At 45.4% G+C, this 26,921-nt stretch overlaps 1 protein-coding gene across 5 annotated transcripts in view; it reads left to right on the forward strand.

The window, feature by feature from the left end:
• The window catches only part of LOC132381048 (transcription factor SOX-13-like), a 206,173-nt gene extending 179,499 nt beyond the window's left edge, over nucleotides 1–26,674 (forward strand). For 4 of the 5 annotated variants that reach the window (XM_059950169.1, XM_059950168.1, XM_059950170.1 and 1 more), the window contains 6 exons: nucleotides 2,022–2,060; nucleotides 5,721–5,836; nucleotides 11,035–11,131; nucleotides 11,892–12,056; nucleotides 19,944–20,160; nucleotides 22,911–26,674. In XM_059950169.1, coding sequence (XP_059806152.1) covers nucleotides 2,022–2,060; nucleotides 5,721–5,836; nucleotides 11,035–11,131; nucleotides 11,892–12,056; nucleotides 19,944–20,160; nucleotides 22,911–23,196 — 920 coding nt within the window. In that variant the 3' untranslated portion in view covers nucleotides 23,197–26,674. The remainder of the gene's footprint in view (nucleotides 1–2,021; nucleotides 2,061–5,720; nucleotides 5,837–11,034; nucleotides 11,132–11,891; nucleotides 12,057–19,943; nucleotides 20,161–22,910) is intronic. The other variant, XM_059950167.1, reaches the window with a different exon arrangement.
• The last annotated feature ends 247 nt before the right edge of the window (nucleotides 26,675–26,921 follow it).

Consider the following 26,921-nt stretch of genomic DNA (forward strand, 5'->3'; position numbering starts at 1 on the left):
AATGCTTTGCATTCACCATGGCATTTTTCAATGCTTGCCTTTCCCCGTCCAGAGTGCTTGGCCCGTGTCATACTCACACCCATACAACAACAGGCCCTTCAGCCCACAGAGTCTATGCTAAACATTAAGCATCAACTCACACTAATCCCAATTTCATCCCATTACCATATCCCACCTCATCTATGCTAGGAGCCGTTTTCAGTGGCTAGTGAAACCACTGACCCATATGTCATCGGGTCATAAAGAGATACAAGGAAACAGGCTCTTCCACCAACCACTGGTCAATAACTGATGCTGAACATTAACTTACTCGTTCCACACCAATCCTATATTTATCATGTATTTAAGGTAGGTGGTAAAATTTGGTCGAATTTTCCCAAATTCTACCATCCGCCTGCACTCTAGAAGAAGTTAACCTGTCACTCCGTGTGTCTTCAAGACATGGGGAGATACCCGAACATTTGAGGGAACCCACAGTGTCACAGGGAGAACATGCAAACTCCACACAAACATTGTCTGAGGCTGGGATTGAACCGGACTAAAGAAATCCCTCCTTGTCTCTGTTCTAAAGGAGCGTCATTCTATTCTGAGGCCATGCTCTCTTGTCCTAGACTCTTCCACTACTGGAAATACTGTCTGCCTGTCCACTCTATCTAGTCTTTTCAATATCTGTTGGCTTCACTTAGATCCCCTCTTTCTTCTAATCTCCAGCAAGTACACACTCAGAGCCATCAAATGTTCCTCGTATGTTAACCCTTTCATTCCAGGGATCATTCTTGAAAATCTCCTCTGGACCCGCTCCAATGCCAGCTCATCCTTTCCTAGATATGGGGCTCAATACTCTCACAACACTCCAAATGTGTTCCTTCTAACCCTCAGCATTCTGACCTTGTTTTTATATTCTAATCTTCTCAAAACTAATGTTAACATTGCACTTACCTTCCTTATTATTGACTCAACCTGCAAATCAACCTTTAGCGAATCATGCACTAGGACTCCCAAGTCCTTCGCACCTCTGATTTCTGACTTCTCTCCCCATTTAGAAAATAGTCTACGGCTTTATTCCTTCTACCAAAGTGCATGATCATACACTTCCCTACACTATATTCCATCTACCACTTCTTTGTCCATTCTCTTAATCTATCTCCCTACTTCCTCAGGTAGGACGGCTGGTGGCGCAGTGACATCAGCGCCGGACTCTGAACGGAGGTTCCCGGGTTCAAATCCAGTCGGGCCATTCCCGAGAACGCTTTCCGTCCGTGCTGGGTTGAGTGTTGAGCTCGCAACTCGACCTCGTAAAATAAAGAAAAATACTGCAAAATGTCTGTGTGAGGAGACACCTTCTGTTCCACACCTTGTAAGGCATGAAAATGCCCAACGCTGGCCTCACAGGTCTGAGTAGACATTATCATCCATAAACTTGGCCAGAAAGCCATCAATTCCATCATCTAAATCATTGTCATGTAACATGAAATCAAGCAGTCTCCACACCAACCACTGCAGAAACCACTAGTCAATGGCAGCCAACCCTTTACTCCCACTCTTGGTTCCTGTCTATCTTCAATCCATGCTAGTGTCTTTCCTGTAGTACCACAGGCCCTTATCTTGTTTAGTAGCCCCATGAGCTGTGGCTTGTCAAAGATCTTCTGAAAATCCAAGAAAACATGCCCAACCTGTGACAGTGAGGGCTTGTGACTGTGAATCTGAATCTCACCAGTTTGGAACTACAGCTGACCGAGACAGGAGGAGGTTTCCTCCTGTTGATGTAATCACAAATCACTTATTGTGCTCTGGGTGAGCAGAATGCTTGGTAAATTACCAAGGGCAGATTATTCTGGCTTCAGAAACCTGTGTTGGGTCTAAGTAGGTACAGAATCCAGCACCCACACTCCGAGCAGAAGTGCAATATTTGCTGTGTGTTTCACTGTGACTGAAAGGCTTCTGCATTGGGTGGGGGACTTCACAGATCTCTTTATTTGGTAGGATACTAACTTTCCTTTTCAACTGCCTTTCTTTAATAGAAATGATAAGTAAAGAAGTTTTCTGGAGGATTCACTGGGGTCAGTAATTGTTCATTTTTACATTTTAAGCTTGTGTGTCAAGCCAGAAGCCTGTTTGGCAGCTTTTTTTGTGATGTGCTAAGAGCTTCCCCCAGGCTGTCGTCTCATGTCCCACACATGCAGAATAGTCTCCACAGCCAACTGACCTTCCCAGTTGGTGGAGGTAGTAGGGCAAAACTGTTAGAGCCAATGGGAATTCAGGGAGGAACAGGTTTACAAAAGGCAAACAGCTGAGAGGTGATGCTGGAGGAAGTTGTGTCAGGAAATAGGCTGACAGAGGTGTTCTTTCGAAAGGAAAATTAGGAAGAAATGTAAACGCAGCGATCCCACAATTATTTCCCAGTTACACTCCTCCCTCTCCAAATCTGAGTCTGTAAGTCCTTTCTCTCTGGCTTTTATAAGTACTGTACAGGAGAATTCCAGCAAAGCAAAGATGAGAAGTAATAGGGGAGAGCCGATGAGATATATTTAATGCAGATTCTCCCTTGCTGTTTGAGCAGGACCGTTAAACCCCTAAAGATAGATGATTGTGTGAAAAGAATTTCGCTACTTTGAGTTGTCCAACCACGGTCTAAAATCTGTTAAGAAACATGCCAAAGTGCCATAAGATGGGAGGGAATGTAATAAATGCAGGGCCCCAAAATTGCTCAGTTTCATCTGCAATAAGTTAATGAGTAAATAGCTGCAAACGTGGCAGCTGGAAGGCACGGGGAGTGAGGGGTGCACGGTATCCACTTCCCAGTAGGATTGACCTCTTTCCCGCATGTCATTCTATCCTGGTTATCCCAGTGAGTTGGTGTGAGACAGCACTAGTTCCAATACATGGAAAGCTAAGTCTCATTTCCAGTACAAGATGAACACATGTGTTCGTGTGGAGTGTACATCTGTGGCTCATTGTGTGGGAAACAATTGTTTGTCGCTTATCCATGTACATCTGTCTGTCTGACCGTCTGTGGTATCTGTCTCTGTCTCTGTGCAACTGTCTCTGTCTGACTGTCTGTAGTGTCAGTCTGTCTCTGTCCCTGTGCAACTGTCTCTGTCTGACTGTCTTAAGCGTCTGTCTTCCTCTTTCTGTCTGTGTGCTATTGTCTGGCTGTCTGCATGCTACACATGCTTCTGTGCATCTACTCTCTGTCTATGTCTGCTGTAGATCATCTCCTCTGGCAATATCCAGAGGCAAAACAAAGGCCTGCTCTGGCAGCTTATTCATTACCACCCAATTCTGTTGGAGAAGATAATGAGATGGTCTAGACTGGATCTGAGGGCATGTTGGACAGTCAGCTGTCATTTCACTCTTGTACTGTGGATCCAGTTAACCCCTCTGCCTTGACTTTCTTTCTCCTTTTGGACATTTCCCCACATTCTAGGACACCTGAGACAATTTGCTAAGAATTCCGACCTCTGACTCTTGGACAGAGGACAAGACAATGTTAGATTTCTGATTGGCATTTTTCTAAGTCTGACATCATCACCAATCAGCCCTGTCTGTATCACACTCACTTCCTCTGTGTCCCCGTAGTCACTGAACCTGCGTTTCCTTCCTGTTCTTCTTCCTTAGTTGGGCAGCAGCCAAGAGCACACACAACTCACCTCTCCCTCCTCAGCCCTCACTAAAGTAGTCACACTCCCTCCCAATGTTCTCAGACCTTGAGGGCGGATCTGGTTAAAACCCCTCCTTCTGACGACAACTCAAAGTCACACTTCCTGATTTATTTTGTCTACTTTTCCTGCGTTAACACCCTGTATTATCAGACAATGGAACCTTACCTCGAGAGTTTTGAATTAAAACAGCATATATCTTACACTTAGCAACAAAGTCTTCCTTGACAACAACCCACTCCCAATTCTAAATCAGAATCAGGTCCAATATCACTGGCGTATGTCATCAAATTTGTTGTTCTGCGGCAGCAGTGTATTTATGTACTATGTGTATGTGTGTGTGTGAATATTTATGTATGTAATTAAATTAAATAACCAGTGCAAACAGAGAGCAAAAGTAATGAGGTAGTGTTCATGGGTTGGTTCATTGTCCATTCAGAAATCTGATGGCAGCGAGGAAGAAGCTGTTCCTAAATCTTTGAGTGTGTGTCTTCAGGCTCCTGTACCTCCTCCCTGATGGTAGCAATAAGATGCGGGCATGTCCTGGGTGTTGGGGGGTCCTTAATGATGGACGCTGCCTTTTTGAGGCATCATCTTTTGAAGACGTCCTGAGTGCCGGGGAGGCTACTGCCCACGATGGAGCTGGCTGAGTTGGCAACCCTCTGCAGCTTTTTTACGATCCTGTGCAGTGGCCCTTCCATATCTTTCCTAGGAGGACACGAGCGGTGCTGCTTTGGAATTTTGCTCGCAAGTCGAGTGCCTTCCAGGTTTGCATATAGCATGCCAATCCTTCAGCATCGTTAAGCCCTAATAGGGGGAGCTCCATTACATCACAGAATTAATGCAGGTGGAGCAGCCACCACACAGCCATCTTACAAGTCATGAGGGATGGGCAATAAATGCTGGCCTTTCTGCCCGTGTCCAGCAGTAGATATATAAAGGCAGGAGTACAAAGAAAGATGCTTACTTATAGCCAATATGTAAAGAGCATACTTTGGTTAGCTGTATATGCTTTTCGTTATGTTTCTGCCTTTATGTATGTACTTGCCTTATTATGATGGATGACAACTTGATGTGTTAATTTTTGTTCAACTAATTAACCACACACATTCGCCAAGAGATCCAAATTTCTGATTATGTGGTCAGGGATGCAGGGGAAAATTAGAGAGGGAAGGGAACAGGGGGTTATACCAACAGAGTTAAATGAGGATAGGAGGGAGGGTGGAGGGGAGATTAAGTGCCAACTGGAAGGGCTGAGTGGCCTGTTGCTCCACCATGCTTCTGATAGAATTCCCTCTCGGATTTTAATGCGTAGCCTCCCTGAGCCCTTCCCAGTTGTTCCAATGAGTGCCTTTCCCAAGTGGTACATGGAGCTTGGAAAAATAGAGGGCTGTGGGTAACCCTAGGTGATTTCTAAGGTAAAGACACAGCTTTGTGGGCTGAAGGGCCTGTATTGTGCTGTAGGTTTTTCTATGTTTCTATGTTGCCTTTAATATGAGGGGTCCATTCCTCAAGAGAAAGAGGCTGTCCATATAACGGAACAGCAGGCAGGTCTCTCTGCCTTAACCCCTTCCAAGCACTGGATTGGATGACAGCTGACATGTGACCTGCATCCAAGTAAACACCTCTTCTCCTTATCCCCCAGTATCTCCTCTGGTGCAAAGTCAAAAATCATTAAATTAATCTGATAGCAGTCGGTGTTCACAAACCAGATTTCCAAAGTTCTACCACCCCACTGTTGGTGGGAATATTTCCTGAGCTCATTCTCAAAAGCCACTGGCTTTAGATTGCTTAAGTGAAGCCTTCTGGGCCTGGAAGTAGTTTCTGTCTCACACCTGATGTCCTGGTGCAAGGCCAGGAGCAGGCTGCAGTTGAGCATTGTTGTCCAGTTACAGGGGTTTTTGTGGTTAGGGCCCTGTCTGAAGATGACCTTCCATCTCGCTCCCAGGCGCCTTTGCCTCAATGCCCCGTGGGCTGGTTCTGCTGAGCTTTGCTTTTGCCTCCAGAAGCTGGGAAGCTGGCCGCGAGTTTACATTCCAGTTTCGTTTTTGTGCCCTCCAGGTTATCCGGTGGAGCAGGATACAGTCGGGAAGGCCACACAGAGTCCAAAGCAGATCTTTCTTGGGAAGAGTCGGGCAATGGAAAGCCCTGGTGCAAACAATGGCAGGAAGGAAAAGGTCAGTATGGACCAGAGGAAAATGAATTTGACCTGCCTGTCCCCCTCCCTAAAGATCGTCACTGCCATTAACTCTCAAAGTGCTCATCACCTAGTCCTGACAGTGTAGTGGGCACTTCACCAATTTTGGCCTCTTACTCTGTCCACAGCCACTTGGACTTCCACAGTAACTCAAAGATTAGCCTTATTTATCACGTGGACATTGAAACGTACAGTGCAATGCTCGCTTCAAAGACCAACACAGTCTGAGGGTTCGGGGGCAGCCCACAAGTGTCGCCCTGCCTCTGGCGTCAATATAGCATGCCCACAACTTACTACCAACCCTAACCCACGTATCTGTGGAACGTGGGAGGAAACTGAAGTACCTGGAGGGAACCCGTGTGGTCACGGGCAGGCATACAAACTCCTTACAGGCAGCAGACATCAGCAGGAATTGAACCCGTGCCCCTGGTGCTGTAAGAGTGTTATGCCAAGCCTTTCATAGGCACGCCAGATATCTGAACTAAAAGCCAAAAATACTGGAGATACTTTAGATTAGATTAGATTCAACTTTATTGTCTTTGTGCCAAGTGTAGATACAAAGCCAGTGAAATGCAGTTAGCATCTAACCAGAAATGCAAAGAATAGTGTTATTTACAAAATAAGTGCGAATAAAAAGTAAGTACTACAGCACACAAATATAAACGTACTGAGACAGTACAATATGGGTGCAATACTGCTTAGTGCTGTGATGTGAGGTTCAGCAGGGTCACAGCCTCAGGGAAGAAGCTCTTCCTGTGTCTGCTGGTGTGGGAGCAGAGGCTCTTGTGGAGCCTACCGGATGGGAGGAGAGTAGAAAGTCCATGGTTAGGGTAAGATGCATCCTTGATAATGCTTTTCGCCCTGCCCAGGCAGCATTTATGGTAAATGTTCTCACTGGTGGGCAATTGGGTGCCGATAATCCACTGGGCAGTTTTCACCACACGCTGGAGTGCTTTGCAGTCTGATACGGGACAATTGCCACACCACACTGAGATGCAGTTGATGAATATGCTCTCAATGGTACAGCGGTAAAAGTCCGTCAGTATCCTGGGACAGAGGTGAGCTTTCTTGATGCTCCGCAGGAAATAAAGGCGCTATTGCACCTTTTTGATCAGGATGGAGGAGTTCAGGGACCAGGTGGGATCATCGGAAATGTGGACACCAAGGAATTTGAAGCTTGATACACGCTCCACTACAGCTCCCTTGATGTAGATGATGTGAGTGTGGACGTCAGCAGGTCAGGCAGCAACTGTGGAGGGCAGAGCAGTGTTGACATTTCAGGTTAATGACCTACCAAGAAAACATGTCTGAACAAGTCTGTTGCCTGGGTCAGTTTTTGGTCAATACTCTTGTGGTGGGATGCTTGGAGACCAGAGATCTCCAGTGCTTGTAGGGCTGGGAGAGAATTCATGGATGTGAATCTCCAAGAGAGGTTGGAGAAGGAAAGGTCAGGGGATATTCAAAATTCAAAGTAAATTTAATTTCCTGCCTTGAGATTTGTTTTCTTCCAAGCACTTACAGGGAAAAAATGCAATGCAATGTTTTGAAAAAATGTACATGAACAGACAAAAATAATGATAATACTGACAACATAATATTTCACATAATCCATATTTCCTTACAATATATTGGAAGGCCTTTTAGCTCATAAATCTATGAAGAAGCATTGCTGAAGAAAAAAGCATCACCAGGCCACAGCAACTTAATAAGGTGATCAAGGAGACGTCCAGAAAAGAAGCCATACATATATTTTATGTTGCCAAGGGAGAGTTAGCGGTGTTACACTCCCAGCTCTTGTAGATGTTCTAGATCACCAGAGGTCAGGTTGAAAGAGGCAATTTCAGAGGCTGGGTCCAGGCCGATGCCTGCTAGTGGTCAAGCATTTATGGATCAGAATTTGCAAAGCTTGTTGGACTGAGGAGAACTTGGCAATGGGAAGGAGAGAGACGAGGAAGCAGTTGAAAACAAGGATACGAATGCAGAACATAGAACATTACAGGTCCTTTGGCCCACAGTGTTGTGTTGATCTTTTAACCAACTGTCAGATCAATCTGATCACAAACCAGAGAAAACCTGCAGAGGCTGGAAATCCGAGCCCCCCCCCCCCCCCACCCCACACACACACACCTCCCCCCACCCCCACCCCCAAAGCAGGCCAGGCAGCACCAATGGGAAAAGAAGTTACAGTTGACGTTTTGGGCTGAGACCCTTCGGTAGGACTGGAGAAAGAAAAGGCTGAGAAGCAAACAGATTTAAAAGTTGGAGGTGGGGGGGGCACCTTTTCATCTCCCCCCACCTTTTAAATCTACTCCTCAACTGCTTGGCCTGCTGAGTTCCTCCAGCATTTTGTTTGTGTTGCTCAGATTAATCTAACCCTTTCCTCCCATATAACCTTTCATTTTTCTTTCATCCATATGCTTATCTTAAATGACCCTAATGTATCTGCCTCTATCATCACCCCTGGCATGCATTCACCCCTCACCACTCTCTGTATTTAAAAAAAAATCCTACCTCTGACATCTTTTCTCCAACCACCTTAAAAGTATGTCCTCTCATTTTAGCCCTTGCCGTCCTGGGAGAAAGGGGTGGGCTATTGACTCTGTATATGCCTCTTATCATCATATATTACCTCAGTCAAGTCACTGCTCATTCTCCTTCACTCTAAAGAGAAAAGCCCTGGCTGGCTCAGCTTTTCTGCTACTGCGGTAGCATTAGCGGTCAGCGCAATGCTATTGCACCTTGGAGCACTGGAGTTTGCAGTTCAATTCCAATGTCTGAAAGAAGCCTGTACATCCTCCCTGTGACTGTGTGGGTTTCCTCTGGGCGCTCTGGCTTCCTCCCACAGTTCATAGATGTACTGGTTAGTAATTTAATTGGTCATTGTAGATTGCCCGGTGGTTCCGCTAGGGATGCAACATGCAACCACAAGACCAACTTACTGAGCACCGTGGCCCCTTCTGGCAAGGAGGAGAACTGCCAGCAACCACGTACATTCAACCATAGCACAAGATTGAGACAAATGGACATTGAGACGTATGGCGAAATGTGCCATTCATGTCATCTACCAACGCAGTCCAAGGACGCGCAAGAGTCGCCGCACTTTTGGCGCTGACATAGCATGCCCACAACTTTCCCGTACATATTTGGAATATGCGAAGAAACCGGAACACCTGGAGGAAACTCACAAAATCATGGGAGAACCTAAAGGTTCCTTACAGAAGACAGTGGGAATTGAACCTGGGTCACTCGTGCTGTAAAGCATTACACTATACCATGCCATGCAAGTTGTATACATTGCCGCCACTCTCCTCGCGAGTGCTTTTATGTAGTGGATTCTGGTTAATTGGGACACACTGGGACAAGTACAATTTTGGCCCAATTAAGTGACTGTCCCAATTAACCGAAGTTTCATGGAAATAGACAAAATAGTATAAAAATAGACAAACTACCGCTAAATGAGTAAGAAATTATGTATTTAAATGAAATACAAACCAAATTAGAACACAATCAATATTACTACAGTATTATAAAACTCTGTATTAGTTCCTAATAGTTATTGACAAGAAAAATCACTGTTCATTGAACATTGTCACACGCGACTGACGTTATTTAAAAAGTGCTCGCTCTGAGCTCGGTGTAGTGTCTGACGCTAGTTAGAAACTGCACGGCCACAGTCTCCTGCTCCAATTAAGTGGCATAGTGTCATAACTAAACTAAAGGAATCACAGCTATTTTATTGACTAGTCTTCGCTTTCCCAAAATAAGGAGCTGTCCTGATGAACTGATGGCCCAATTAAGTGGAGTCCTCTGTATATCCTACCCTACAGTGCCTCTGACCATTGCCTCCCTGCATCTTTGGATCTGCTTCCCCAGCATCCAGACATTCCTTCCCCAGGGTACAGTCCCTCCTCTTCTTGACCCTGTGATATAGCAGTAGTAGAATAAAAACCTCAACAGTCCTTCATTAACTTCAGTAAATCACTGTAATGGAATAAAAATATAACAAAGACTATTTCTGAATTTAAGAGTTAATGCCAACATTTTACAGTTTTTTATCTAAAGGAAACAAATAATTAAAATAAAGAAAGATTAATCATTAATCCCCACCTCTCCCTTCTCTCCTTTTCTATTCCCCATTCTGGATCCCCTCTTACCCATACTCCTCTTCTCGCCTGCCTATCACCTCCCTCTGGTTCCTTACTTCTTCCCTTTCCCCATGGCCCACTCTTTCTCTCCTATCAGATTCCTCCTTCTTCTGTCCTTTACCTTTTCCACCTATCACCTTCAAGCTTCTCATTTCATCCAGCCACCCGGCTCCCCTCTCACCTGGCTTCACCTATCACCCGTCAGATTGTACTGCTCCCCATTCTTCCCCCTTCCTTGCCAGTCCTGATGAACACCTTGGCCTGAAAAGTTGCCTCTTTGTTCCTCCCCATAGATGCTGCCTGACCTGCTGGGTTCCATGCGCATATTGTGTATGTTACACTCTGTACAGTAGGTATCTAATAAAGTGGAAATGTTTGTGGTCTTCTGCTGCTGTAGCCCATCCACTTCAAGGTTCAAGACATTGTGCATTCGGAGATGCTCTTTTACACAAACTTGTTGGGACACAGATTTATTTGAGTTACTGTCGCCTTTCTGACAACTTGAACCAATTTGTCCATTCCCCTCTGACCCCTCAGAACCACAGAACTGCCATTCATAGGATGTTTTTTTTGTTTTTCACACCCTCCTCTGTAAACTCTAGAGGCTGCTGTGCATGAAAATCCCAGGAGATCAGCAGTTTCTGAGATACTCAAACCACCCTGTCTGGCACAGACAGTCATTTCAGGGTCAAAGTCATTTAGGTCCCATTTCTTCCCCATTCAGATGTTTGGTGTGAACAACAAATGAACCTCTTGACTATGTCTGCATGTTTTTATGCACCGAGTTGCTGCCATATGATTGGCTGATTAGATATTTGCATTAATCAGCAGGTGAAGAGGTGTACCTAATAAAGTGGCCACTCGGTATAAGTTCACAGTATTTTTGCTTCATGAGGAAATGTTGCCCCATTAGAGGACTGTTGGAGAAAGTCTGCTGCATTGAGTTGGATTTTTACATGGTCAGGGGTAGGGGACTCTGCTCCTGCACTTATCTTCCTTAGGGAGTTCACTCTAACCGTGCACCTCCCCACAGGACTCAAGGGTAACGGAGTCTCCACACGCAAAGCAAGGAGATGATGGCAGAGCAGCAAGTGGAAATGAGGACTTCAACATAAGCAACGACTCTGAAGGTATGTGGCATGACACGCCCTTCCCTGGGCAGTGAGGGCGATGTCTTTCTCATCCCTGTCGCCACTTTCGTTAATGAGGAGTTTCTAGTGAACGAGAAGTTGAGTACAGCATATTCAGCCATCATAACTCCTCCAAGAATAGCCATAAAGAGATATGTTGTGGAAACTGGCCGTTTGGCCCATTTACTCCATGCTATCAACCACCAATTGACTTAAATCTTTGCTTTGTTATCCTTCCAATGTTTTCATGAACTTCCCCTCTGCTATGTTCTCACATTCACTATCATACAAGGGGTAATTTACACTGGACTATCAACCTACCAACCTACATATTGTTGGGTTATGGGGGAAAAACCATTGCAGACACAGGGAGAACAGACAAACCCCACATGGGCCGCACCAGAGATTGGAATCAAACCGGGAACTACCGGAACTGTAAGGATCACTTCTTTAAGCTTCACTGTGCCACCCCAGATAATGTCAGCTTTGAAATATATTTCCTGTCATCCTTCTTAACTCCAATGAATTTGGAGCTATCCTGCTCAGTGCTTCATCGTAAGATGTCGCAGGGAACAGCATGGCAAACCTCATCAGGATTTCTTCCAACACAACCATAACCTTGAGGAGACCAGAACTGGGCTCAGTGTCCCAGTTGTGGTAAGATCGCAAAACTCCGTTGTTCTGTACATGTCAATTCCCTTCAATGTCATAGGAAGCCAGCAAATACTCAGTCATAATCTATTTGTTTTTCTTCCTTCAGGAAATTTGGCTCTTCCCGGGGCAAAAGGCTATGAACCCAGAGGCAGCAATCACGAGCACATCAAGCGACCTATGAATGCTTTCATGGTTTGGGCAAAGGACGAGCGAAGGAAGATTCTTCAGACGTACCCTGACATGCACAACTCCAGCATCAGCAAGATACTGGGTGAGGAATTTGATTGTTCGGGCAGTGAAATTAGAGCTGGAGTAAATGTGAGGACATTTCCAGGGGTAGTCTATGAATTGGTGGGCCATCTTTCTAACTGTATTCCTACTTTCTGACTGCAGCCCTATTCTTTGTGACTTAGGATGGTGGTGAATATTGGTAGCTCAGGTTGAGGCATTTGATTCCACGGTGTGGCAACTAGCTTGCAGTTTCATCACCAGTTGAGTTGACACCCTTGGTGTGCAATTGCTGGTGTTGCCCTCTGGGAGTGCTCGCATTTATATAGGCCCCATCTATGAACCCCTAAGAGCCTGGGAAACGTGAACCAACAGAATTCAAAGGTCAACAAAGGGATAGCCAACCAGGACCAAGACAAGCAGATGAGGGCCTACATAAACACGAGCACTTCCAGCGAGGAACACCAACTGAGGATGTCACCTCGACTGGTGGTGGAACGTCTGCAAGCCAATTGCCAAGCTCAGCAAACACTGCAACATCAAACTCTTTGTGATCCTTATAAATCAGGGGTTTGTAACCTAGAGTCCGCGGACTCCTCAGTTAATGGTGGGACTCTGTGACAGAAAAAAGGTTAAGAACTCCTGTCATAAATGAAATCGATGAGAGCGTGGAAGCGTGGGGTAGTACGTCTGCAGATGATACAAAGCTTGGTGGTGCGGTGGATTGTGTAGAAGTTACAAAGGGACATTGATAGCTGGGTTGAGAAGAGGCAGATAGGGTTTCAATCCAGAAAAATGTGAAGCGATTGACTTTCAAAGGTCAAATGTGACGGCAGAAGATAGGGTTAATGGCAGAATTCTTAACAGTGTGGAGGAACAGAGGGATCTTGGGGTTTGCGTCCAGAGATACCTCCAAGTTTCAGCGTAACTTGGCATGGTGAAGGTGTGTGGTGTGTTGGCCTTCATTGGTCGAGTGATTGAGTGATTGAGTAATGCTGCTCTACAAACATTCCTGAAGTATTTTGTTTGTAATAATGACCACATTCGGAATATGGTGTTTGCCTCATTATTGGGAGGATGTGAAGCTGTAGAGAGGGTGCAGAAGAGCTGTCTGATTTAGAGGATGTATAATGAGGATAGTTTGAGCAAGCTGGGGCTTTTCTCTTTAGAGGAAAGGAGAACGAGCAGTGACTTGACGATTATAGGCATAGGTCGAGTGGGCAGCCAGAGACTTTTCAAGGGTCCAAATCGCTAAAATGAGGGAGCATAGCTTTAAGGAGTAAATTATAGAGGGGGATGGCAGTGGTAGAGATTTTATACAGAGAGTGGTAGGTGGTGGTGAAGGTAGATACATTGAACATTTAAGGGACTCTTAGATAGGCACATGGATGGAAGAAAAATGGAGGCTTGTGTGGAAAAGATGGGCTGGATTGATCTTGGAGTAAGTTAAAGGGCTGGCACATCATGGGCTGAAGGGCCTGTACTGTTCTATATAAAACATCACATTAAGTTGTGAGGAAAGTTGATATGAACAAGGATATCCATCCAATTTACCAAGTGACGGTTTGAAGTTCGTTAGCTGGTATGGGGAACTGGTGGGGTCAGTGGAGCAAGATGATTTCTGGTGGGTGGGAATCCTTAGACAACCGGTTCGGGTTAGGACCGAGGGAGGAGGCAGTGAGCAGTCTCAAAAGCTAAGACTGGTGAAAATGTGGATCTCTCTGCACGTATCGCAGTTGGTGCAGGTAAACTGTTAATTATAAATCTAACTTTGGATTTATTGTTAAACAAAGAGATTAAAGGCTACAGGGGAACTGCCAGGTTTATGGACACAATTCAGCCTTAATCTCATTGAAACAAAATAAACTGAAAGAGCTATGTAATCTATTCCTGATACTGTTTCCTTGTGCAGTTTCCCATCTTGCAAAATCTCATTATACAATGGATGCAGTCGGCTCCTTTGGGAATATCAATCTGTTTGAACACGTTTCATTTCAAATGGGAATATTATTCTGTAGAAAGCGGTCCATTTCATTGGGAATATAATCTCCAGTACACACACTACATTTAGAATGGGACTCATTGTTCATTTTGGTTGGGCTCCCACTCATTTCCTTAAGGGTCAATCCAGCGAAAGCATAATCTTCTGCTTTGGGAGTCGGATTCAATTGAACTTGTCCGCAGATGCAGGAAACCTGAAATAAAACCAGAAAATATCGGAAACTGTCAGCAGGTCAAGTCAAGTCAAGTTGCTTTTATTGTCATTTCGATCATAACTGCTGGTACAGTACACAGTAAAAATGAAACAACGTTCCTCCAGGACCATGGTGCTACCTGAAAAAACACAAAACTACACTAGACTACCTGAAACAACACAAAACTACACTAGACTATGTGAAACAACACAAAACTACGTTGGACTTCAGACCTACACAGGACTACATAAAGTACACAAGACAGTACAATAATTAATAAACAAGACAATAGGCACAGTAAAGGGCAAATTACAATATAATAATAAATGATGTACATGTAAACAATGTAAACAATGTTTTAGCAGGAATTGAGAAAGAAATGAGCAAAAATTGCAAAGGGAGTGGAGAGGTGTGTGTGTGTGTGTGGACTCTGGGAATTGAGATCTAATGGCTTTGGGGAAGAAACTGTTACACAGTCTGGTCATGAGAGCCCGAATGCTTTGGTACCTTTTGCAAGATGGCAGGAGGGAAAAGAGTTTGTATCAGGGGATGTGTGGAGTCCCTCGCAATGCTGTTTGGTTTGTGGATGCAGCGTGTGGTGTGAGTGTCTGTAATGGCGGGAAGAGAGACCCCATGATCCCTTCAGCTGAACTCACTATCCACTGCAGGGTCTTATAGACAATAGATGCAGAAGTAGACCATTCGGCCCTTCGAGCCTGCACCGCCATTTTGAGATCATGGCTGATCAATTACTATCAATTATGATCCGAGACGGTGCGATTTCTGAACCAGGCAGTGATGCAGCTGCTCAGGATGCTCTCAATACAACCCCTGTAGAATGTGGTGAGGATGGGTGATGGGAGATGAACTTTTCTCAGCCTTCGCAGAAAGTAGAGATGCTGCTGGGCTTTCTTTGCTATGGAGCTGGTGTTGAGACACCAGGTGAGATTCTCCGCCAGGTGAACACCAAGAAATTTGGTGCTCTTAACGATCTGTACCGAGGAGCCATTGATGTTCAGCAGAGAGTGGTCGCTCCGTGCCCTCCTGAAGTCTAACAACCATCTCTTTTCAACACATACAAGCAAGCTGGATGAACTCAGCAGGTCGGGCAGCATCCGTTGAAACGTTGACTGCTTGTTTCAATGGATGCTACCTGACCTGCTGAGTTCATCCAGCTTGTTTCTACGTGTTGATTTGACCACAGCCTCTGCAGTGTACTTTGTGTTAGCCATTTCTTTTGTCCGGCAGAGAGAAAGACGTTTTTGATCTTTCATCGGAGATGAGGAAAGTTAGAAATCAGAAATCTTGAAGAGAAGGGGGATCATAAGAAGAACAAAAGACGTAATAAGATTGAGACCAGAAGAGACTCCCGCTGCTATAAGGAGTTTGTGTGTTCTCCATGTGGCCACGTGGGTCTGGTTTTGACCCACAGTCCAATGACCTACCAGTTGGTATGTTAATTGGTCACTGTAGATTGTCCTGTGATTAGGCTTGGATTAAATCAGGGGACGGCTGGGCAGCGTAGCCCAAAGGGCCAGAGGAGCCTGTTCTGCGCTGAATGGTGCTGGCTGAGAGAGAACAGCAGAGACCTGTAACTTGTATCTGGTCCGTGTACATAGAACATAGAACAGTTACAGCACAGGACTGTTTGCACCATAACTGTAAAAACCAAATCAAAAACACACAAATACTAATCCCTCCAAACTACTCCATGTCCATATCCCTCCATCTTCCTCACATCTGTGTGCCTATCTAAATATCACTTAAACCCTCTAATGTATTTGTGACTACCACCACACCAGGCATCCACCACTCTCTGAGCAAAATCTTACTCCTCACATCTCCCTTGAACCTACCCCATCTCACCTTCAATGCATGCCCTCTGGTAATAGATATTTCTTCCCTGGGAAACAGATACTCCCTGTCTACTCCATCTGTGCCTTTCATAATCTTGCAAAGCTCTATCAGATCTCCCTCCAGCCTCCGAAGCTCGGAAGAAATCATCCCAAGTCTTATCCAGCCTTTCATGATAGCTCATGCCCTCCCAAGTATGAATAAAGGTCGTGAGCAGGAAAGAAAACAAAAATGCACGAAATTCAGATACAAATTGAGCGCATAGCAGGAAACTTTTTTCTCGGGGCTGAAATTGGCAATACAAGGGGATGTAATTTTAAGGTGATACCGTGGATATGTCTCTACCAAAGGAGGTGTAAGGCGCTCCTTCCTTCTGCTAGCCTGCAGGTCACCCTTGGGCAAGTTGTAGCCCCTGATCAGGGTCACGTGAAGTCATGGGAGCAGCTAGTGCATGGCACAAGCCCTGGTTATGCAACCACTGACACCAGGCAGGCAGTCTCTGAAGATATTGATAGTGGCATCTTATAAAGACACTGCCCAAAAGAAAGCTGTAGAATAATTTGCCAAGAACAATAATGGTCGAGACCATGATCGCCCACGTATACGACATGGCAGATGTCATATGACGTGGGTAGGGGGTATGTCAGAGGTGGGCTTTTTTTACCCAGAGAGTGGGGCCAGGAGTGATGGTCGAGGCAGATACATTCGGGGCACTTAAGAAACTCTTACGCACATGAATGATAGAAAAGTGAAGGGCCATGCGGGAGGGAATTGTTAGATTGATCTTAGAGTGGGTTAAAAAGTTAGAGCAATCTCACAGGCTGAATGGCCTGTACTGTGCAGTAATGTTCTATAAAACACTGTGGACGCAGGAAGTCTGAAATAAAAATGAACGTTGTATGTTCCAATAAAATAATCAGAATCTCTGCTCCAGTAATGTTAGTATGAAACCAAAGTCTGAAACTGTTTATAGGGGTTGCTGCAGAGTGAATGGTGGACAATGATCTGTTAAGAGGACTGCTCCATGGAGGTTGCAGTAGAAGTTTGTTTAGTCAGTGCAGAACATGGCAGAGTGCCCGGGACACCTGCAACTCTCTCAAATCTAATCAGTAGTACATTGATCCTGTTGATTCATGTGCGTGCGTGAGATACGTGTGTTATCTTCACTGGCATGTGTTCAAGCTAAGTGCTTGGGATGAATAATTAATACAGTGGAAATACAGAGCTGCGTTTTATCGGCAGTTTGAATTGCTGAGTTAATTGCAGCACTTTAACTGGAACTTTCTCCAGGGAGCCCTAGATATCAGATGGGATCTTGCTGATGGGTAACCAGTGCTTCCAAATTCTCCAACTCCTCTCTGCGCCCAATCCCATGCAGGAATTCGAGGGGTCCGGCAGGTCAGACCCTGTTGCCTAATGTAGTCTACAGTGGGATGCTGCCAAACTGCCGGAGGAGTCCAGAAGCACTTTGGTGCGATACCCCAGCTTCAAAAGGCGATGCTTCATTAAGAACCCTCATCACTCCAGACCTGCCCTCTCCTCATCGTTAGCATCAAGGAGGAGGTACAGGAGCCTGAGGGGACACACCCAATGCTTTAAGAACATCTCCTTCCTGGGAGTTCACATCATGGATGGTCTCACTTGGTCCCTCAATAAGAAGGCACTGCAGTACCTCCACTTCCTAAGGAGATTGAGGCAAGCGAAGTTCCCAGTCTCCCATCTTCACTGAATTTTACAGGAGCAGCATTGAGAACATCCTGACAGGCTGCATCTCCATCTGGTGTGGAAGCAGCTGAGCATCGGACCGGAAGTCCCTACAAAGAACTGTGAGAACGGCCGAGAGGATCACAGGGGTCTCCCTACCATCCATCAGGGACATTTATCAGGAGTGCTCTGTTCTCCGGGCCCTTAACATTATCAAAGATCCCACCCATCAAGCATCCTCTTTGGTTTTCTACCATCAGGCAAGAGACTCTGATACATAAAAAAAATAGTCGGGATGGGGAACAGCTTCTTCCCTCAGGCCATTAGGCTTCTGAATTCCCTGCTGCATCATATTTGAAAGTGTTACCAGTTAATTTGTACTGTACCTTATAATATGTCCTTTACTTTGTTTATTTATGTGTAATTCATCTGCAGATTTTATCCTTACTTTCATAAGTTAATGTGTGTTCTGTGTACTACAGTGCTTTACGCACTGGTTTGAAACACTATCTAATTTGACTCTGTACATGTATGTAATTAAGTGACAATAAATTTGACTTACTCCCCGCCACCATCAGATTTCTGAATGGACAATTAGTACCTCACAACTTTTTGCTCTCTTTTTCCACTAGAGTGTGTGTGTGTGTGTATAAAAATTGTAATTTATAGTTTTATTATTATGTATTACAATGAATTGTTACCTCAAAACAAATTTCATGACATATGCCTATGGTCTTAAACCTGATTCTGTTTCTGATTTTCATTGAACCCTTGAAAGATCGGTGAAGAGCAAAATACGAGGGGTGTGGATAGGGTAAATACAAGCAGGTTTTTTCAGCTGAGGTTGGGTGAGACTAGAAGTAGAGATCATGGGTTAAGGTCAATGGGTTGAGCTGCAGTTGACGTCCTACAGGATAAAGGAAAAAAACTCTATCCATTTTGCTTTCATGTTTGTAATTACTCATTATTGCTTCAATTAATTTTAGTTTTTAAATGTATTTAATTCTTTACTCAATTCAATCATATTTTGGGATTGGAGTTGGTTTTGGTTTATTTTTGTCATGGGTACTAAGTTGAAATGGAAAGCTTGTCTTCAGTACTGTTCGTATAAATTAATTCAACGCAGAGTGCATTGAGGTTGAACAAGGTAAAGCAATGGCAGAATGAAGAGTAACAGTACACAGAAAGTGCAGTGCAGGAGTAAGATCATAACGAGGTAGACTGTGAGGTCAAGAGGCCCCTTATCATACGACAGAAACATTCGATAGTCTTGCAACAGCGGAGTAAAAGCTGTTTTTAAGCCTGGTGGTGTGTGCTTTGCGGCTTTTGTACTTTTGAAAGAATGTCCAGGGTAGGTGGGGTCTTTGATTGTTCAGGCTCCTTTGCTGAGGCAGCAAGAAGTGTAGAGAGAATCGATGGAGGGGAGGCTGGATTTCATGAGGTGTTGACCACTCTCTGTGGTTTCCTGTGGTCACAGGCAGAGCAGTAGCCACACCAAGCCATGACACAATGCTTTCAGCAGTGTACTGATAAAAACTGGCAAGAGTAAACTGGGTGATGCCAAATCTATTTAGCGTCCTGAGCAAGTAGAGGTGTTGGTGAGCTTTGATGTCTTTGTGTTTGGATTGGACTATTGGTGATGTTCATTCCCAGGACCTTGAAGCTCTCAATCCTCTTGATCTTTGCGCCAACTGTACAAGGCCAAAGATATCTTCTCCCACCCATCCCTATTGTTTGTGGCTCCAAGAATCAGAGAGCCTCTCAGTCCACATCCTCACAATATCTGTGGGGTGCAGAGGGCTGCAGTCTGTCCTTGGGGGCCACTGGGGTGAAGCGAGTTAGTATCACACCCTGTAACAGACTGGGGTTCCAATTTATTTATCAATGACAGCTGCTCTCCCTCAAGGTGGCACTCAGCTGCCTGCCTCAACCTTGACTGTTCTTGCTGTTCACCCACTCTGACTAGTAGAGAAATAATCCCTGTGTGTTTACTGCTGACTGCATTTTGCCCGCAATTCAAACTGTCAATTCTTCTTACCACGGGCAGAAATTAACGCGCAAAAAATACGTCACTGAACGTTCCCTTGTTCCGCTATCCTAGCATCAATTCTGGGCCAGATGCAATGAGCTGTAGTAGCAGAATGTGTTGACACTGGGTCCTGTGTCTGATTTTCCAGGCTCACGCTGGAAGGCCATGTCAAACATTGAGAAGCAACCCTACTACGAGGAGCAGGCAAGGCTGAGTCGCCAGCACCTGGAGAAGTATCCGGATTACAAGTACAAGCCTCGGCCAAAGCGGACCTGCATTGTGGACGGGAAGAGACTGAGAGTCGGGGAGTACAAGGCTCTGATGAAGTACAGACGGCAGGAAGTGCAACAGTGTTACTCTGTTGGGTGAGTAGATCTGGCAGCTCAGAGGAAAACTTTCTCCAAGTCAGGGCGAACTTCAGTGACCGTCCGCCCTTGAACTGGGTGCCACACCCTGTCACCTCCTGGGGCAGCTGAGGCTCCATGTAGATCAGGAGTCACCTTGGCCTGGTCAGGTAGAAATGGAACGCCAGTGGCTCTGTAATCATCACTGATAAGAGCCATCAGGGACGGCACTGTAGGGCAGTTGCCTCACAATACTATAGAAACCCCAGTTCAACCCACATGTCTGGTGCTGATTGTGTGGAGTTTGCATGTTCTGGGACCAACTGTGAACTCCAGTTTCCTTCCACCTCCCAAATTCAGCAGAATTGACAGCCTCACCTTTCACCTGCCTGTTTATACCACTTCCTCTCCCCCTATTCCCCCCGCCCCTTCCTGAACTTCTTATCCTAACTCCAACCTCCTTCCTCTCCATTCCTGATGAAGGGTCTCAGCCCAAAATGCCAAATGTTTATTCCCCTCCATAGATGCTGCCTGACCTGCTGAGTTCCTCCAGCATTTTGTCTGCATGTGTGTTGGGATATTTGCCCTGTGTTGTGCAGGTGAATGGTAGAATCTTGGGAAGAAGAGATGAGAATACAGGGAGAAAACATGGGATCAGAGCAGTCGATCTTTGGTGTGAACTTGATGGGCCAAATGGGCTCTTTCTATGGTGTACGATTCCGTGGTTAAATTGGAGAAGCAAGCGTTGTTATGGGATCTGGGTTAGTTGTTCGGACAGGAGAATCCAGGCTTGTTCTCCTTCGATCAGGGTAGTTTGAGAGAGGGCATCTGATAGAGGTATTTAAAAATTATGAAGGATCTGGTCAGATGGGAAAGAAACTATTCTTCTTGAAGGACGGGTGAAGAACAAGAGGGCACAAAAAGAGGGCGACTGGTCTCCAAAGGTTCTTCCGCCAGAAAGCTGCCTACAAGAGCTCCCATGTGGCTGAGAACCTCATAAGTTTGGAATGATTTATGTGATTCCAAGCCCAAGCTCTATTAATAGATAATTAATTAATATTGCTCCAAAGTTATCTGATCATATTTCAGTCATAACAATAGGCTGGGATTGTTGTCTTTGGAGCAGACGAAGCTGAAATGGGACCTGATTGAGCCGTACAAAATTATGAGGGGCATAGATAGGGGAGAGGGTGAGAGACCTTCCCCCCCCCCCCCCCCCCCCACTGGAGAGATGTCTGAAAACACTAGTTTTAAGCACATGGCTTAATCACAGAAGCTTAAACACATTGATGGTATCTTTAGGAGGTGTTGGCTCAAGTGGCAACATTATCATCAAAGATCTCCATCACCTAGGCCGTACAACTGTCAGCCAGCAGGTACAGAAGCTTGAAGTCCCAATAACAACTACTTCCCTTTAACCATGTAGTTCCTGAACCAACCAGCAAAACCCGAACCACTCACTATCACAACACTATGACCATTTTAAGCAAAAGAGATTCTGCAGATGCTAAAAGTCTTGAGCAGGGTGTATAAAGTCCTTGAATAACCCAGAAAGTGAGGCAGCATTTATGAAGGGGAATACAGTTGATGTGGGAGGCTGAGACCTTTCGTCACGACTCATTGCTATTTTGACCAAAGTTCAAAGTACGTTATTATCAAAGTATGGAGGTTATACAACGTTCAGATTTGTCTCCTAACAGGCAGCCCCAAAGTAGAGAAACCCAAAAGAACCCAATTAAAAGAAAAAACTGTCAAACACCCAACATGCAGAGAAAAAGAAAATCCTGCGGACAATCAACGCAACCAAATAGCGCTCTGAACTGAAGTCCTGAAAGAGAGTCCGTCCACAGACCCTACCTCAGCTCGGAGCACAGCAGTGAGCCGGACCTCCCACCCCTTCCCCTGACACCCTGACCTTTACACAAACCAGAGAAAAGTCTGCAGATGCTGGAAATCCGAGCAACACGCACCAAATGCTGGAGGAACTCAGCAGGCCAGGCAGCATCTACGGAAAAGGGTAAACAGTTGACATTTCAGGCCGGGACCCTTCTTTAGGTGTGGCCTTTTCAATTACTTTGTACTATGATAGAGAATCTTGGAGCAACGACTTTGGCCCAACTTGTCCCTGCCAACTGTGTGGCTCGTAGATCTAAACCCACCTGCCCATGTTTGGTCCACAGCCCTTGAACCCCTCCTACCCATTTTCAAAGAATCTACTATTTCTGACGGTTCATTTCAAAATCTCACCACCCTTTGCATGAAGAAGCTACCTTGATGTCTCTTTCAAACCTGCACCACCTATTGTTAGCACCTCCTCTCTGGGAAATAGACTTTCGTTTTCTAATTGCATATAATTCAGTATAATTTATGTTTGATTTGCACTTTTCTTATGTATGTTGTGTATCTGATGTTTTGTGCCTGAGCTGCTGATGCAAGCCAGCTTTGCCATTGCAGATGTTTCTGCATGTGACAATAAGCTCAATGCTGAATTGGACTAAGGTGAGGAGTAGAAACATTGGTCGGGTAGAGGTTTTCTGAGGAAAATCTTTCATCCAGAGAATGGTTAGAATCTGAAGGCCGTTGCTCAGGAAGGTAATGAAGGGCAGGTACATCTAAAAAGAATCTGGACCGGCAGATGAGTCCAAGACTGCAGGATAAGTGCTGGTAAATGGGATTGGCAGACATGGTCAGTATGGATGTGATGGGCCAAAGGGCCTGTTTCTATGAGCTGATGGAACGTTCACTATATTTCCTGCTGCTCACTTCCACAGGCAGCAAGACCAGGTTCACCTGCACCCCTCGGAGATGATGTACCCCGGACAGCTTGGGATGGGCTCCATCCCGGTACAGCAGGCAGTGTCGGAACAGTACCGGGCCTGCAGCCCCGACCCCAGCATGCCTGTAATCCTGAACACGCGGAGCCTCAAGTCAGAGCAGGCGGACATGAAGGAAGCGCAGCTCTCCGAAGCCAGCGGGGAGATGTACGAGTACGGGGATGAGGACGATTCCGATGTGGAATATCGCAGCGATGGCGAGCACGTCGTGCTGACTGACTAATGGCAGCCATCGCTCTTGTCGGTGAACGATATGAACCTTTCCAGCGATAGCTGTGTTTCTCCTGTCCTCCCCCGGCTGAGCAGAGCAGCCTGGGGAGGTCTTACTGATCAGATCTGAGAATGGAGGGCAGATTGGGGCGTTGAGTGGGGAGGAGGCCGATAATCTGCCCCTCAAGTTCATTGCAAATCTGCTCACTTCACGGAGCTTTGAAGGACACCAGGATGGAGGGCAGAGGACGGTGTGAGTGCAGTCAGGACAGACGAAACATCTCTGGTGTATGATTACTCGGATCTCCCGTCTACTCCCTTGTTTCAGTCCAGGACATGAAGTTCACACAGCCCAGTTAATTGATAATTTGTACGACTTTCCCCAACAACAGAGTCCAGTCCCATTGACAAGAGGGCACCACAGCCACTGTGTCTTTGAAAGCCCTTGCAATGAGCTTTCCAATTGCTCCTTTCCCCAGAGGCTTTGGACTTACTCCTTTGCAAATATATATGTCCTAATATCCCAAACCGGACTCAACTAGTTACTGTGGATGAGCTGGCCAATTCTATCCCATCAAGCCATGATCCCAGTCCTTTTATTGGCAACCGGATTGACCATTCCTGGCCTGGTTGTTGTTCTATGAACCATTCCCCACCCCTGCTCCGATCCTAGGTTCTGTCAAGTGTTCGCCCAAGAGAGACAGTGGAACAGTTTCACAGAGCTAGCGTGAACACAGCCACGCTGTCACCGGAACGCTAACACCCAACGTAAGCAGAAGGCATTCTGTAGAAGCTGGCATTCCAGAGCAACACTCACACCGGAGGAACTGAGCAGATCAGGCAGCATCAATGGAGAGGAATGAACAGTCAACGTATCTGGGCTGAGACTCGTCAAATAGGACATTTGATCTTTCAATTTCACGGTTACACCTGTGATTCCCAAGTACAACTTCCTAAGCTGCCTTTCTGGATGAGGCCACGCCCACGGTCATGGTCATTTTGTACATCTCTGCTAGCATCATGGACCCATAGAGTCGTGCACCTTCCACCCATCTCAGTCATGCTGACTGTGTTGCTCTGTGAGATGGTCCACATTTGGCCCATGGCCCTCTAAACCTCTCCTGCCCACGAAACCATCTACATGGCTTTTAACACGTCGCTCATGTGCCCACCTCAGCTGCTTTTTCTGGCAGCTCATTCCAGACTTTACGTGAAGTAGTTGCCACTGACGTCCCTTTTCGATCTCTTGCCTCTGATCTTAAGCCGATGCTTTCTTGTTTTTAACACCAGCTCCCTGGGAAATAGACTATATGCCTTCACCCTGTCTCATGAACTTATATACCTCTATCAGGGCACCCCCCCCCCCCCCCCATCTCCTCCATTCAAGGGAATGAAGTCCTAGTATTGGTAACCTCTCCTGATATCTCAGGTCCCCATAGTGCAGGCGACATCTTGGTAAGAGTCAAACCCAATTAGAGCTCTCATATGCTGGCAGATTCAAATCCTCCCACCATTTCCCCCTCCCCCTCTGTTTTCTTAGCAGCCTTTTTTTGCCACAGGTGGGGGCAAATCCCCTATTGTTGTACTTTCACGGGGATTATAGCCTGATACTGGACCATCTCTAGAGTTGTAGATGGAATGGATTGCTCTAGTTTATAGTTGACACCCTGTCCCTGCCAGCCAATCAATGAGCTGCTCTCTTGGTCACATGGTGCAAGAGAAAGCTGGCCTGATTGGATGGGAAAGATTCCCACTGCATGCTGGACGCAGAGACTCCTCAAATACTGCTGTTCCCTCAGGTACTCAATGGTATGTTTTGAATAAAAGATGTCAATATTTGTATAAAGAGTTAAAAAAAAAGTAAGATTGCGACCTGTTTACTGTGTGTTTGTGTGTATGTGTGTGTGCGTGCATGCGCAAGTATATTTTCTAACTGCAAGGGCATTCTTCACTTTCTCCTCCTCCAAATCTCAGCTGAGAAATGGCTGTCAATACAGGGCTTTAATTTATTTTGTTTTCAGGGTCTATTAACCGTTTCTGCCCTGGTCATTCTGTTTCCATTCAGTCCAAGAGAGCTTGGTGTGGGGGTATTCAGACCTCTTTGATCACGTTAAAGGAGCCTCGACCTAAGCTACAGCAACTTTGAGAAAGGTTTTTATAAATTGTATTTGCTGTAATCTTTATACTTGCTATTTTTCCCTTCACTCTAATTAGATAATGTTTTCCAGAGAAAGGGGAGGTAGCATAAACACATTAAGACGTACAAAAAAGCTGGAGGAACTCAGCAGGCAGGCAGCATCTATGGAAAAGAGTAAACAGTCGGCATTTCGGCCCGAGACCCTTCACCAGTCCTGATGTAGGGTCTCGGCCCGAAATGTCAACTGTTCACTCTTTTCCGCAGATGCTGCCCGCCCTCCCGAGTTCTTCCAGCGTTTTGTGTGTGTTGCTGGGATTTCCAGCATCTGCAGAGTTTCTCTTGTTGGTGTTTGGAGGCTGGCTGTCAAACTGTGTGTTTGATGATGCTCCTGTAAAGCAGGTTTTGAAAGTGTGTTACTGCAAAAGCTACTTTGCTGTCGGGCTGTTGTAAATTGACATCAGTAACATTTGGGAATGGTGGATAGTCTGATCACAGATTGATCTCAGAAATGCTAAGGATGGCCTGCAGACACTTAGGGCAAAGTGACTTTTCTATACTCACCTATCTATCTCCATCTCTCTCTATCTCTCTGTCTCTATCTCTCTTTATCTCCATCGCACTCTGGCTATCTCTCTCTCTCTCTCTCTCTCTATCACACTCTGCCTCTCTCCTTCCCCACACCAGCAACCTGTGGAAACCTGATCAATATTCTTTGTTTCTTCAGCATCAACTTTCTTCTGTCTGTGCATGTACATGTACATGTGTGCGTGTGCGTGCGTGTGTTTGCATGCTTCCTCTGCCCTGAGCAAATTGTGTGCAATTGTGTTGTATAGACCAGTCAATGCAAGTCGTTGCAGAATAATGTTACAAAGAAATTAAACTTGTAATACTTTTTTTTTAAATCAACTTTTTCAGTGTTTTTAGTTTCTGTTAATTTGGGAGGGAGGGAAGATTGGAAGCCAATTGTGAAATACAGTTCCCTTAGCTTGGAAGTTTTACCTCCTTTTGAGATTTTGAGTTTGGAGTGACGGATCAAGATTTCTCTGTTACATGGCGTGAGACCTTATCAAACTTTTAATTTAAGTGTACATTTGTTCTCTTTGTGACCTGCTCCACACAGGCCCTGACAAATGCTTGTACGTAGATCGTACTGAATTCATTACCAAAAGCTGTTGTGGCATGACAGCATTTCGTTTAAGATGATAATTGGATATAAAAAATTGACAATGTGAATCTGTTTTGATTTATACAGTGTAATATATGACCATGTTTCTGTTAACAAGAGAAGAGATCTCCCATTAGGGGTGATTTAAATTTATTAGTACATTCAAAATAAAGTAGAAAATGACAACTACTTGTTCTCTTTGACTTTTATTTCCTGACTTCAACTGCAAAATAGAAGGTGTTTTGTCTTGGGATTGAAATCGGAGAAGAAGTTGGAGATGCTCTGCAGGTCAGGCAGCATCAGCTGAGGTAGAAACAATTCAGGTCCTCTCTCCATATATGGAATAGCGAACACAGCCAGCAAGGAGCTTCAGAGTGGACTAGAAGGGGACGTTGGGAGTAGGATTAAAGAAAATCTCAAGGCATTCCACAGGTAC

Source organism: Hypanus sabinus, chromosome 25, assembly GCF_030144855.1.
Source record: "Hypanus sabinus isolate sHypSab1 chromosome 25, sHypSab1.hap1, whole genome shotgun sequence".
NCBI lineage: Eukaryota > Metazoa > Chordata > Chondrichthyes > Myliobatiformes > Dasyatidae > Hypanus > Hypanus sabinus.